The 15,401-nt window shown below is 42.0% G+C and overlaps 1 protein-coding gene across 1 annotated transcript in view; it reads left to right on the top strand.

Annotated features, from left to right (window-relative positions):
- The window catches only part of SLC39A11 (solute carrier family 39 member 11), a 308,809-nt gene that overhangs the window by 13,010 nt on the left and 280,398 nt on the right, over positions 1-15,401 (top strand). The window contains exons 2-3 of the mRNA XM_063456363.1: positions 5,133-5,251; positions 13,192-13,230. Of these exons, the coding sequence (XP_063312433.1) occupies positions 5,144-5,251; positions 13,192-13,230 (147 nt within the window). The 5' untranslated portion in view covers positions 5,133-5,143. The remainder of the gene's footprint in view (positions 1-5,132; positions 5,252-13,191; positions 13,231-15,401) is intronic.

Genomic DNA, 15,401 nt, shown 5'->3' with positions numbered 1-15,401 from the left:
TGTCTCTTAATGTTCAATATTTGCCGTGGGGTAGCGGCATGTCTTCGCTGGAGCATGTCCCCGAGTCTTAATTCTTCCTGTGTGGTGAGATACTGCATTCGAAGCGTCTTGTGGTGGTGGTGGTAGCGGGAACAGGCCCCATTCCTTTAGTAAGCGCATTCCCACCTACGGTTCGTTGACGGTGTGTGTCTTGGCATTCCTCCAAATAAGTAATTTTGTCGGGTATCCCCACCGGTATTGAATGTCGTTGTTCCGTAGTGTCTTCGTTACATTGATGAATTCCCTCCGCCTGCTCATAGTCATAGCCGACAGGTCTGCAAATAATTGAACTCCTGCATATGGTTCAGGCAACGTGGATGTTTTCCTCGCCGCTTGTAGAAGAGAGTCTTTGGTTTTATAGTAGTGGAAACGTGCTACCACATCTCGTGGCGTATCTTGGCGCAGGTTTTGCGGCTTCGGTAGCCTGTGGGCACGGTCCATCAGCCAGTCCTGTTCTGCTGTTTCTGGTATCAGGGACTTGCACAGAGACAATAGGTAGTGAGGTAGTTGTTCCCTTGTGATACCTTCTGAGATTCCGCGAAAGCGAATGTTATTTCTACGCGAGCGGTCTTCCATGTCCGCCATCTTCCTTTTCAGGAGTTGCTGTTCTTCCACCAGAGACTGTACAGTGTCTGCCAGCGTATCTTGTGCTGCACATATGTCATCAGTGCGGGTTTCCAGGTTATTAGTTCTTTCACCCAGATCTGCAATTTCCTTTTTAATATCATTAGTGGCTTTCTTCAAGTCAGACTGCAGAATAAGCCTGAAATCTTGTAGCATTGCATACAGCTTCTTCTCTGTGACTGGGGTGTCGGTGTAACGCTGCTCCTCATGCTCTGTGTGAGGGTTTGAGGCCTGTAATGCCTCCAGCTCCTCGCCGCCGCCATCTTGTGCCGGCCGCAACCGGTCTTTTTTTGCCGATCGGATCGAGTCCGTCAGCTTTGTCTGCTTTGCTGGGGACATGTGAGGCAGGGGAGATATACCTCGTCAATTTCTCTTCGTGTGCCGGGGGTAAAAGCTGCTTTAAGTCACGCTGTGGCTGTTTCGGACCGGGAGCTCTCACTCCATGCGTCCGTCCACCTCGGCAGTCGGCCACGCCCCTTAGCCAGATTTTTTACTCTAACTCTTAGGTCCATTCATTTGGACCTTATTTCTTTAAAAGTATTGGGGCACCTGATCATTATACCAACAGGAACTTTTATGACATCACACTCGAAATACATAGAGACTAATATGTAGTTGTTCCCACCTTTGCAGCTATATTAGCTTCCACTTTCCTGGGAAGGCTTTCCACAAGATGTTGTACTGTTTCTGTGGGAATTGTTGCCCATTCATCCAACAGACGGTTACTGAGGTTGTGCCTTGATGTAGGATGGGAAGGCCTGGCTTGCAATCTCCATTCCAGTTCATCCCAAATTGCTCGGGATTGAAGTTAGGGCTCTGTGCGGGGCAGTCAAGTGCTACCACATGATACTCATCCAACCATTTCTTTATGGACCTTGCTTTGTGCAGTGGACACAGTGATGCTAGAATAGAAAATGGCCTTCCTCAAACTGTTCCCACAAACTTCAAAGGATAACATTTTCCAAAATATTTTGGTATGCTAATTTCCTTCGCTGGAAGTAAAGGGCCTAGCCGACTCATAAAATACAGCCACATGCCATTATCTTTCATCGACCACACTTTACAGTTGGCACAATGCAGCCAGGCAGATAACTGTCTCCTGGCATCCACCAAACCCAGGCTCACCCATGAGACTGCCAAACAGAAAAGCGTAATTCGTCACTTCCACTGCTCCAGAGTCTAGTTGTGGCATGCTTTACACCACACCTGAAGCTTGACATTGTACTTGGTGATGTGAGGCTCGTGTGCTAGACCATTGAAACCAGTTTTCATGAAGCTCCTTATTGTGCTGATATTAATGCCAGTGGAAGTTTGGAAATCTTCAGCTATGGAATAAGCCGTGCTTTGCGACTTTTTTTGTGACCACTTGGTGACTTTATGTGCATGTTCTTCCGCTTTGTGGTTGAGTTGCTGCTATTCCTAAACGCTTCGACTTTGCAATATTGCTAGTTGCAGTTGACGGTCTAATATCTAGCAGGGATGAAATTTCATGAACTGACTTATTGCAACGGTGGCATCCTATTACAGTACCACGCTTACACTTACGGAGCTCTTAATTTTCACAAATTTGTGTAAATGCAGACTGCATGACTACATGCTTGATTTTATACACCTGTGGCAATGGATCTGACTAAAATATCTGAATTCAATAATTAAGAGCTGTGTCCTAATACTTTAGTTCATATAGTGTAGTTCTTAACCCCGTCACAACACTAGATGGAAATTTTCCGTAAATGTAGTCCTAACCTTGCATGACAGAACATTTCTGTTATTTACTAAAATTAACCCAGATCGCCGCGATTACAGCAATCGTTGGGTTAATGCTGCTGCAGTCTGCCTCCTTGTCAAAGGGATCACATGTGCTGCAGGGACTCCTGATCCACCTCACTGCACTTCTGTGTTCAGAGTGACGTGGAGGGAGACAAATGGCTGTAGGTCCCTTTCTCACTGCAAAATAAATTGTGTATTGTTAAAATCCCACCACTTTCTAGTAAAGTTTAACCCCCTGCCTGCCTGCCTGCACTGCAGTGTTAATTTTGTCGACTAATAATTTTAGTCCACTAACATTTTTTAGATTTAGTCAATTAAAACTAGACTTAAACTAAAACAATTCAGACTTAAAACATTAATATATATATTTTTTTCAGTTCAATGACTATGACTAAAAATAAAACTAAATTGAAATTTACCACCTAAATGGACACTGGTGGGTAGAAACACGGGGCCTGGAAGGACACAGAGGGGCTGGGAATGGACAGATGAGGCTTTAAAACAATTAGATATTAGTCGAGTCAGCTAAAATCTACTGAAGAATTAGTCGACTAAAACAATTCTGATTACTAAAATACGATTAAAACTTGCAAAGGTACATACGGGGGGTATTGCTGTACTCAGACGACATAGCTGATCAACATATAAAGTATACCGCCGTAGCACACTTAAGGTTTGCAAAATATTATGTGCAAACTCACTGTGTGTCAAAAAGGCGGAAAAAATGCTTATTACCACTATGCTCACAAATTTTTATTTTATTTTTTAAGAAATGCTAAGCCTTTATGGGGTAATTTGAATAGGCAACCTGCAAAAAATGCCCCAAAATGAAACACAAACCCACTAAAACAAAGTTTAAAAATTCACACTTAAAAATCTGAAATTGTCATGTCTTCTTTACAGCACTGTAACTTCACAAAATAATGTCTAGGTCATACTTTGGGCATATTGTTTTACTTAGAAAATGTAACTGAGCATAATGTGGGGGATTTTGTGACAGTGGTACATATTAAATGTACAAAATAACATGTATGTAAAAAATTCTTGTTTTCACCACAAGCTTTGACATACATTTGTGGAAAATGGCAACAAGTTAAGGCACAATATACACCATATAAGATACCCTAGAGTGTCTGCTTTATCAAATGGAAGGCCGTTGTGGGGTTATTTGAACAGTCACACTGCTATAATACCCCAAAATGAGACCTAGGATCATCAAATCCATCTATGAAAATTCTAACCATAGAAACTGAAATTCCCTTGTCTCTTATATGGCATTGTAGCTGCACAGAATAGTGGCAAATGCATATAATAAGGTTATCATTGTGCTTGACAGATGTAGCTGAACACAATGTGGGGTATTGTACTGGAATAGCACACACCAACTTTATGAAATACACATTAAAAAAAAACCTTGTTATGTGTATATGTCAAAAATCTGAAAAACACAATTTTGCTAAATATTTAGCAAATATTGGTGATGATGAAATGGCTACATAAGTGTCAAAACAATCTTAGGTAAATAGCCTGTGATGTCTACTTTATATAAATATATACTTTTGTGTGGCAATTTTGTTTTTGTGATGTTATTACACTTACAAGACAAATACCAACTTCTAAAATTGTTTCACATTGAAATTTTATTTTAGTCCTTGTATTTTGTATCCTGTAACTTTGAAAATACACTGACATCCTTCACATATTATGTACTCTATAAATTAAGACACACAAATGGATTTATTTTGAATTACTTTTCATAAACTGGACATATTATGCAAGTTATACTGCAAAAACTGTGGGGGGGGGGGGCGGGGTGGAGTGTTTTTTTTTTTCCTTCATTTTGTTTATAATATGTATGTCACATCAAATTTAAGCCCCTTTTGTCCTTTAACCCCTTAAGGACACATGCCGTGTGTGACACGTCATGATTCCCTTTTATTCCAGAAGTTTGGTCCTTAAGGGGTTAAAAAAAATGATATATAATATGTGTTGGTGCAATAAAGAGGAAACATGCAAATTGTGTTTGAACACAAATCGCTCGTGTCCTTAAGTGTATGTCTAGCTTCTGATGCTGTGTCCTTAAGGGGATAATATTTGGGGTGATAGAATTTAGTAAACTTTACAATTGTCTACTCTACCCACCCCCTCTCTCTCCATCCTTTGCCCCTTGATTCACAAACCCAGCCTCACAAGCAAAAACTCTTTATTTCTCTAAGGACCACCTGCCCATCCAGGCTTCTCCAGCAACTTGAGATATTACTATATTTCCCCCCTCATTCCATTTACACATTAACAGTGGATGCAACTTTCCTTTAATTCCCCTGCTTCCTCTGGTCTCAAATCCCCTTTATATGCTTCAGATTGTAAGCTCACAGGCTATCTACCTTTGTAAAAAATAGCTTCAGTGCCTCGATCTCCGCTCACTTGCCGGACTCTCTTTAACTTTTGTTTTTGTGTATATTGTACTCTATCTAGTTTTCTAGCTCCCATGTCTGTGGAACCCATAGGGGATACGTCATGCAGAATGTCCACAGCTTCGTTTGCCATCTGCTAATCTGCAGAATGGAGCTGCCTTTGCATTTCTTAATAGAGTATAGATTGTCAAAGTCAGATGGCGCCTGGGGTTTGCACTGATCTATTTACACATCCTGTTTTTACTTGCTGATATACTGACTTTTTATTTCTCCTTTTTTTTTCAGTGTCCATCAAGATGATCGAAGGGGTCAGTCCTGTAATGCAGTCCCTCCTAGGGACTTTGCTTACGTGGGGACTGACGGCAGCAGGATCTGCCCTGGTGTTTATCTTCTCCAGTGGTGAGGTTAGTAGACCGCATCCATCATCAACCTTCATTCTCATACTTTATAACATTGAATGTGTCTATAGCTCAGGGCTCAGAGATATTCCTCTGGAAACCAGGCAAATAAGTAAATAATGCGCGCGCACACATACAAATGCTGCCAAAGTCACTCTTTCTTATACATAACGTTAGCCACTGAAATACAAAAACACGCTCCCTTAGTTCATCCCTAAGCCACTCTTTCTCACACAAAATGTTATCTGCTCACACATACACACATAACTAGCAAGTCATTCACACCTATATACACACGATGTTGTAAGGGTAAAGATATTTTCCAACTGCGCATGTGTAAATCTGTCGGAATGCTCAATGCACTTTTCCAGCATTCCTAGGGATAGGACACTGATTGGTTAGATATGTGCTCTCTCTGTAGTGGGTGTGGAAAGCCTAAGAAAGAAGAAGCCAGTAAATATGAGAAAAAAAAACAAAAACCTATTTACCTGCTTTTTATCCAGTACAATGAGGCAATTGGCTCATTCAAAGCTAAAGGTTTTAAATGAGACAACCGCTGAAAGTGATGCTCTAGAACAGGCATACCCAACAGGTAGATCCCCAGATGTTGTAGAACTACAACTCCCATGATGCTTTGTCATTCTAAATGCATTTTAAAGGCATGCAAAGCATAATGGGCGTTATAGTTCCACAACATCTGGGGATATACCTGTTGGGCAGACCTGGTCTAGAATTTATTAATTCTCTCTCTTCTCTCTGGTGCTTTCCTCTCGCATCATTGAAGATGTGGAGGAAATCGAGAGTTGCCGTTTTCTATACCTGGTGTTAATAGGGGACTGAGCTGAAAAAAAAGCACGAGAACTGGACAAGTATTTCAGGGACAAAGTGAGGGTACTCGTGGCCGTCCCTGAAGACAAACAGGCGGCACTAACTTGCCACAAGATTCCCCTTCTCGTAGCCCGACTCCCTCGGAACAATCATCTACTTCCAGTATGTATGAACTAAAAAAAATACTACATAACTTACCTTCGAAAGATGATCTCGCCGCCATGCTGGCTCAGCTTGAAGCTTCGGTCCAGGACCGGATCTCCTCACTGGCATTGTATATGCGGCATGTCGGAAACAGAGTGGGAGACCTGGAGGAAGATAAAGACATATTAGACAGGATCCACAGGCTAGAACTATGCCAAGACGTGATGGACTCTGAACTTATACACAATATGAAGAACGTGGAAGATGTGGACAATAGAGTTCGCAGGAATAATATCGGGGGCCTACCGGAGACCTATGATTCCACGGAGGATCTGCATACTATCCTACAAACCTTGTTCAACAACGTGCTTCAAAGACTGACAGAAATTTAAATTATGCTGGACAGAACACATAGAGCTGTCAGACCTAAAGGCCTAGCACAAGATGCTCCATGTGATATTAAATACCGGGTTCATTACTTAACAGAGAAAGAGACCATCAACTGCATTCCTTTACAATACTAAAATACAGCTATTACCTGACCTGTCGTGGATGACCGTGTGCGGCAGAAGGGCACTGCGGGCATTAAACCAGGTATGGCAACAAGCGGGCATTATCGCTGGGGTTACCCATTTTCCCTCATCGCCAACCATCAAGGCACACAAGCTATACACTCTTCCGCAATGGATGTCCCAAACTTCACCAAACAACTGGGCCTACCTAACATTGATGTAATGGACTGGTACGATATTACAGAGACTATTCAACAACCGGCCTTACCTCAACGCCCCAGATGGAAGCAGCTGGAAGGGAGGAAAAGAACCACCGGGAAAACACCGCCACACTCACCATTCACCAAATCTAAACGACTGGTTATTCTCCATTCCTGGTGAACGAAAGATTCCGGAGCTCCAGATTATTACAGCTACCATCAAAGTATGGAGGAAAATATTACACCTTGACGCCCTCACCCAGATACCCGATCTCTCATAACCCTCTATTCCTGGTTGGAAAGACCGGATTACTCTTGAAAACTAAACCCCCTTCGAGACATACTACATGTGTCCAACTGGCCAGTGTCATGAGCACAGGGGTAACAGCACCACTCTTGGATCTGATGGACAACAATAACCCTACGCTTTCCCAGACATGCCAATACCACCAACTAAAACATTTTCTGAAATCTATAGTGCTTCAGAGCTGGAAACCTAGGGAGGAAACCAAATTTGAAAGTATGTGCTCTACATCCACAACCAGGAAACTGACCTCTAAATGTTGCCACTTAATACAACCTCATATGTACAGACGTCTGCCTTATTTTACAAGAGCAGGGAAGGACTGGTTTTCAAATCAGGAGGAGGAAAGGGACTGGGCTCACTTTTTCACGAAAGCAATGAGATGCCACTCTGGCATACCCCTACAGCAAATTAATTGCAAGTTTATTTCACAGTGGTACGTGACTCCTCTGGAACCACACAAATTCCACTCCTAAATTTCACAGTTGTGCGGGAGAGACACGGGTACATACCAGCACATATGGTGGTCAGGCCTGGATCTATTGGGATTTTTGAGAGTTGTAGCAAATATCACTGAACAACTATGCAAACTAAAATTGGCATTCTGTGCTACCATGTCCCAATCTCCCCTGCAGAATTTAAACACTCTCTCTTATGTATTTTATGTTGACAGCAGTAATAGCTGGAAGGTGGAAATCACCCTGTTAACCAACCAAGAGGGAATGGTATCAAAACTGTATGAGTTCCACAAAATGGAGGAATTAATGTGGACAGCCCTATGGAAACATCATAAATTCACTTCCATATGGCAACCCTGGGTACGATACATAGGAGAGAGTGGGGCACCCGGGAAGGTCGGGTAAGAAAGGGGACCACACCTGGGATTATTAATATTCCCAGCACATCTGCAATGCGGACGCCACACATCAGTATTTATGTTGCTTTTTCATTCATCAAGTTTTAATAAACTTCTTTGAAGTTGCAGAACACATTGAGGCAAAGGTTCAGGGGTCGGAGGCATAGACAGCATTAGTTCACAGGACCAGAGCTCACTTGATAATGATTTTAGGGTACATACCCAGGAGCCAGACTAATAGGTTTGATTCGGGTGGTCCGGAATGTCTAAGGTTATACTAGAGGAGGTCGTATGTGTCAATACACAACTTGTTCTCAACTGTAATTTTCAAAATGTCTCCTCACGAACTTAATGTCCTTCTGGTCAATGTACATGCAACCACCATATACTGTATAATATACACAGTTTTTGTTTTTCCATCTGCAATGCCTTGGATGTATGACAAAATAGAAAACTTACAAAAATAAAATAAATAAAAACTTTTTTTTTCCTATGCAGTCCTAAATTTGGAGGGTTCATGGCACACTCCCCATCAGGCTGATGGGTGAGTTGGAATTGGGAGCCCTGTGTCATTCTCTGTGCTGGGAGTCAGGATATTTTATCGGAGTATAAGGGGCGCTCAGCATTCAGACCCCGGCATTCGCATTAGATGTTGCTGTTCAAGTGAACTATTGTGCAGCAGTTATTGTGATGTTAATGTAGTTTGATTAATAGGGAAGTGTACATTTTTTCTTTCTTATGGAATACACATTTACCAGCAATGCTTACAGAAAATATAGTGATTTCTATGTATTTAAAATGATTTTAATTTCCTTCCCAAAGACTTTTTAAAAAAAAAAAAAAAATAGTGATTTTTATGTCTTCGTCTTCTTCTTCGTCTTCCCTGTTCCAAATTATTATGCAAATTCTATTTAAGTGTCACAAAGATTAAATATTTAGTTTTTCAGATTAACTCATGGATGTGTGTCTCAGGGCTCTTTTGATCACTGAAAACAATCTCTGACACCTGTGATAATTAGATTGCCAGGTGAGCCCAATTTAAGGAAAAACTACTAAAGGAGGGTGTTCCACATTATTAAGCAGAGCACCATTTTCATGCAATATGGGGAAGAAAAAGGATCTCTCTGCTGCCGAAAAGAGTGAAATATTTCAATGCATTGGACGAGGTATGAAAACATTAGATATTTCACAAAATCTTAAGCGTGATCATCGCACTATTAAGAGATTTGTGTCTGATTCAGAGCACAGACGGAGATGTGCAGATAAAGGCACATTGAGGAAGATTTCTGCCAGATCCATGCATCGGATCAAGAGAGCAGCTGCTAAAATACCATTACATAGCAGAAAACCGATATTTGAAGCTGCTGGTGCCTCTGGAGTCCCTCGGACATCAAGGTGTGGAGTCTTCCAGAGTCTTGCAACTTTGCATAAACCTTCTATTCGGCCACCACTAACCAATGCTCACAAGCAGAAACTGCTGCATTGGGCAGAAAAATACATGAAGACTCATTTTCAAACAGTCCTGTTCACTGATGAGTGCCGTGCAACCCTGGATGGTCCAGATGGATGGAGCAGTGGATGGTTGGTGGACGGCCACCCTGTTCCAATAAGGCTGCAACGTCAGCAAGGCGGTGGTGGAGTCATGTTTTGGGCCGGAATCATGGGAAGAGAGCTGGTCGGCCCCTTTAGGGTCCCCGAAGGTGTAAAGATGACCTCTGCAAAGTATGTGGAGTTTCTGTCTGTCCACTTTCTTCCCTGGTACAGAAGGAAGAACTATGCTTTCCGTAATAAAATCATCTTCATGCATGACCAGTCACCATCTCATGCTGCAAAGAATACCTCTGCATCAATGGCTGCTATGGGGATAAAAGGAGAGAAAGTCATGATGTGGCCTCCATCCTCCCCTGACCTCAATCCTATTGAGAACCTTTGGAGCATCCTCAAGCAAAAGATCTATGAGGGTGGGAGGCAGTTTACATCCAAACAGCAGCTCTGGGAGACTATTCTGACATCTTGCAGAAAATGTCCAAAAACTCACAAATTCAATGGATGCAAGACTTGTGAAGCTGCTATCAAATAAGGGGTCCCATGTTAAATTGTAACGCGACCTGTTAAAATGTTTAAAATGTTAAAATGTTGTTATAAGTTTGATTGAAATAGCTTTTAATTTCAGTAAATATGCTGCAAACACAACAAATGACAATTTTCAGTTCTTTACAACCTATAAAGTGTTGAAACTTACTGTGCGGAATAATTTGGAACAGTGCATTTTAAGTTTATGTTCATAAAAAATACTGTTATCATTAGGAGGTTCGTTCAATAAAATTTGAATTGTATTCTTTTTAAATCAGGCTTTGAAAGCAGGCCTTGAAAGCAGGCCTCTAAAGCAGGCCTCCAAAGCAGGCCCTCAAAGCAGGTTTATAGAATAACTGACTATGCTATAGAACGATTCGTCACAGGTAAGACGCAGTGTATCGTTACTTAAAGCGTGGAATAGAAGGGGGTGGTGGTCCCATGGTACAGATTAAGTCAAGGTAGCTTAGCTAGGGTGAAAAGAACTTATAAAGTCCCCATTATATGGGTCAGCCTAAGCTAGCATTTCCCGAACAGATATAAGCTTACATCCGAGGGAGCTCACTGTTCATGACGGGCTAAGAAGATGTATGCAGTGAAACCGAGCATATCTTGAGCATGAGTAGTAAGGGGAGAAAACTTAACAGGAAGCTTGAGGGAATTACGCCCATGAGCAGTAGTATGTCATTCCTAAGCGTAAGATTGGTGACAAAAAATGCAAGTGACAGGAATATCATACATACAATATAAAGCTAATTACTATAATTCTCTGGCTATGTATACAGTACATATGAATATAAGCTTGCCAGTATCTACGTTTCACAGGTTAGGAAGTCCTGCAGAGGTTTGGATGGGTTAGGTAGGTGGCTCATTAGTCAGAACCCACAACATGAAATCATTGGTACAATCAATAGGGCTAGGCAGACCCACAGCCCATAGGTCAGCACGATGAAGGCAGTTGGCTGTAAGAACTTGAGACACACTCAGCCCACGCCAGCTGGCGGTATGATAAAGTCCCCCTCTGTGGCTTTGGCGTCGTCATACCAGGAGACCGCTCCGGAGGTTCTTTGAGGGGTGTGCTGTTGCCCAGATTTTTGGTTTGCGGTGTTGTCCGCCGGGATCCGCAGCATGTTGCGTTGGGTATTGGTAGTCTGGTCTGGTGAGGCCCTTGCGTGCGTCGCTTGTAGAACGGCTGCAGGATTATGTGGTAGGGAGTTGGGGCGTGATTTCCTCCTTGAGGACCGCTGCAATCGGCACTGCCGGACGACCGCTTTGGAGGCCCTGGGTAAGCGCCTGTAATGGCTGCGTCTCGCTGCTGGGCGGATCCATGCTGCCACTATTGATTCTGCTTGTCGGTAAGTAGCTCCCCGTTTGTGTAGCGTGTCCCAGAATCTTTGGCAAAGCCAGTCGAGGGTCTCCTGTGGAGGTGTTGACCGCTTGTTGTGTGCTGCCCTCTCCTTATATCTGCGCGGAGCGGCCATCTTGGCAGTGCTGTGGTGACTTGTTGCCCCTGCACGCCGTGGGTTGTACTCGTCCGTGTGCCGTTTAGGTCGATGCTTCCAATGGGGACCGGGATATCCCCCGACGGTGAGTGGGGGGGGGGGGCAGGCTGCAGTAAAGTCGCTTGGGGGTTCCTGCACCGGGGGGAGCGGCCGCCTCCCCCCGGCTCCAGCCCTTGTAGGCCGCGCGCGGATCTCCGCTCTCTCGGCCCCGACAGGTCCCGGGGTAGTATCCTTCGATTCTGCGGTGCACCTTTAGAGGAGTTTGGGCCATAAGGCCTCCTCTGTTCCCCCGTTTTCAGCCCGGCTGTCGGGAGCTCGTGGCAAACACCGAATTGTATTCTTAATAGTTGATAACATGAGAATTATGCTGACTGTTATTTACATCAATTATTCATGTAAATGAGAAATATAATTTGCATAATAATATGGAACACTGTGTATTAAACATTGTCCTTTAAAGCAGAAGTTTCACTGAGAAGTGACAGATCTTTCACCCCAGTAAATGCAGTTTTGTTGTTTTTATTGGGGTGTGTGTAAAGCAACTGAAGTAAGATTTAAAAAATCTGCAACGTGAGGCCTAGCATTCGGGTAAAAGCCTAGCGTCTACACGTGTATTGCATCAAACGTGCGGTACTGGGGCTAATTAATTCTCATGCTTTCCCCCATGTGCCAACTTTTAGTGATGTATTTGTTGTAATAAAGATGCTTTAGGTACGTCAAGCACCCACTTTTTTCCCCAAGGAGAGCAACATTAAAATGGTGAAATATGCATTATCCCCAGGCTGTGCGTTCTGAGTGCCTGTATTGACTTCGCCAGGATTGGGTGAGAGGGGGAGACTTGTCCACAAAGCTTCAAGCACAAGATGCCGCATGTCTATTGAGATCTAAGGCTCACATGGCCGTGATCTAGTGTGACACGGCTGAACGTGTCCTTACTGACAGCTTGGTAATTTAACTGACACCGGGGACTGAATCTCCTTCTACCACCCAAACTTACAAAACCGTTGGGTGATAGGATTGTGCATTTAACCCCTTTTATACCAATTTATTTTTCATAAATGTTTGAAGAACGTATGTGGCTGTATTTTTATAAACGTAAAACATAAAGGCACCTGCGTTGTGGCTTTCTGTAAATCTGCGCAGTTTTAGTTCTTCGTAAACAAGAGTTCAGTGATGGAAAGGGGTTCCTTCAAAGAATTTAGTATCCGATTCTTATCTGAAACCTTGAGTAAAATAAATAGAAAAACACAAAATCTTCAATGTCCCTTTGTACAGCGCTACGGAATCTGATGGCGCTATATAAATAATAACATGATAATACCTGGTCTGTGGTTCAGCAGTCTATGGGGATAATTGTTTCTGCATGTAATTAATGAATCAGTTCATTGGAAAATGGGAACAAGGTGGTGCAGCCCCCCCGATTCATAAAGTATATGGAAGTGAACAGAATTTTTATTGGAATATGAAGACTGGCACTAGTAACCGCACAGCAGACCTTAACCCTTTGTGTCTTCTTTGTTCCCACAGAGACGGATTCTGGATGGGAGTTTGGGCTTTGCTGCTGGGGTGAGTACATCGTCCTTGCCTCAAACCTGGGGGTTGCTTGTAGTATCTGGAGCATTGTCCGGTGCTGGGTTAGGGGAGGATTATGGGTATTGCAGTGTAAACACAGTTTGCCTAATACTGGTTACACTCAAACAGACCAGCCCTGTGATAAAGCAATATGTTAGCAGGGGGGTAACTGGCTCTGTAACCATGTGAGGTAGACCGTACTGAAACCCCACGCGCATGCAGCTTCAAACAAACAGCAAATATCCAAAACAATGATACAACTGAGAAGTGTGACCCGTTGTCATGGAGGGGGTTTATATGTGTGTGTCTGGGATGTAATTATCCTCTTAAATCAAATGATAAAACAAATGAAATACTTCTTCAGATCTAGTATGTGCTTCGATCTTCAGGCCATAAACGAGTCTCAAACTATTAATATTTAAAGCTGTCCGTCTTATGATCAGGCAAAGTAACCTCCCCTTTTTTTCCCCTCGGCGTCCAGACGCAACCATCGCCAGGCAGCCTTGCGTCCTTACGTTAGTTCCACTCCGTTTTCTTCCACATTCGTCATTAATGACGTGGAGGGGATTCCTTGAATTATGCCGAGCAGTCTATGGTGTTTAAATGTTCTATGAAAGTCCATATCGAATATATGGCATAATAACCTTTGCATACAATATGGATTAAAATGCATACAATATTACATTCACTTAGATATTTTAAATATCAGAATATATCACAACTATAAAATAAAAAAATTGAATCCATACAATAGGCTAGGAAAAATGGGAGATAAAAACATTCTAAGACTCATTCTAATAATTATAAGCAGTCAGTCCACATACAATATAAATATAAATATAAATATATATATATATATATATATATATGTGTATATATGTGTATATATATATATATATATATATATATATATATATATATATATAGATATAGATATATAATTTGCAAAATCAGGAGAAGTAGAGAAATATAATAGAAATACATGGAAAATTCATTAGAATAAAGCCTCTTTAATAAAAAACCTAGATGTAAGAATTGATCTCAAAATCAGCATTGAGACCTTTAGGTGTGAGTGTATCTAGATTGAAGATCCATCTCATCTCGGTCTTACTGAGCAGATTGTCTTTATCTCCTCCCCTCCAATGAATCTTAACATGTTCAATTGCAATGTTCCATGAAATGTTCTGACACACAATGGTTAGGGAATTTTCTTTGGTATGTTACATAGGCGGTGTAAAAATTATGGACTTCCTTTGCTATGTGATTTATGTGTTTAGCAGATTCAGTCCTAATTTTGAGAAAAAAAATGTTTGTTGTTGCTTTAGTGCCTTGTGAGCTGTTTGCCACACTTATTACCATATTGGTAATGTTTGTTTTTTGGGTTTTTTTGTGTGATCAGGATCGAACAGTGTTTTAGTGTCTAGAGTTGAGTTTCTGTCTAGTTTTAGTGAGCTTTAGGGTCAGGTGAGAGAAAGGTCTTGTGGTGTTGGTCCAATGTTTGCAATTTATTTAGTAGAGTCTGTATTTCTTAATTTTTCTGCTTGTTCGCCTGTGAACCTAGCTTTACAAACTCCCCACATATTACGCATTTATGAGTATTATTGAGGATACATCACTGGTGTAATTTTATTTAAAAGTCTAAGATTTTTAGTTTGCATTTCAGAGGATAGTAATAAAGTTACCAAAATTGGTTAAATGGCTGTGGGTTTCTGGTGAGAGTGTCCGTGAGATCATGGAGTGGTCAGATCAGAGGAAAACCGACACACTGTGGTGAAGATGCAGCTGTCTTTGGGAGAAGAGTAGGAGGTCAATCTGGGAATAGGATTGTCTAACAAAAAAATATAATAAGTAGGGTTTAGGATATGCCAACAGACAGCTAGTGGATTTGTACGGAGCAAAGTGCGTATCTTATGTCTCTGTCTGGAATCTGCATGAATGTTTAATCTTTAAAATATCAAGTCGTGGGTCTGGTGTGGTATTAAAGTCCCCTCCGACTATCAAAATACCCTCTGCAAAAACTACTGAATGTAATGAGCCAAACTTATGAGCCTTTTATGCACAGATCCCAGCAGGGGGTCTTCAAATAATACAATGCAAGTCCCTCCCAGAAATCTCTGGGCCTTGGAGATAGTTGAGTTAAAGACCGGTAAGTTAATTATCTCCCA

Source organism: Pelobates fuscus, chromosome 5 (assembly GCF_036172605.1).
Source record: "Pelobates fuscus isolate aPelFus1 chromosome 5, aPelFus1.pri, whole genome shotgun sequence".
Lineage (NCBI taxonomy): Eukaryota > Metazoa > Chordata > Amphibia > Anura > Pelobatidae > Pelobates > Pelobates fuscus.
This window is presented reverse-complemented; position numbering and strand designations above follow the sequence as displayed.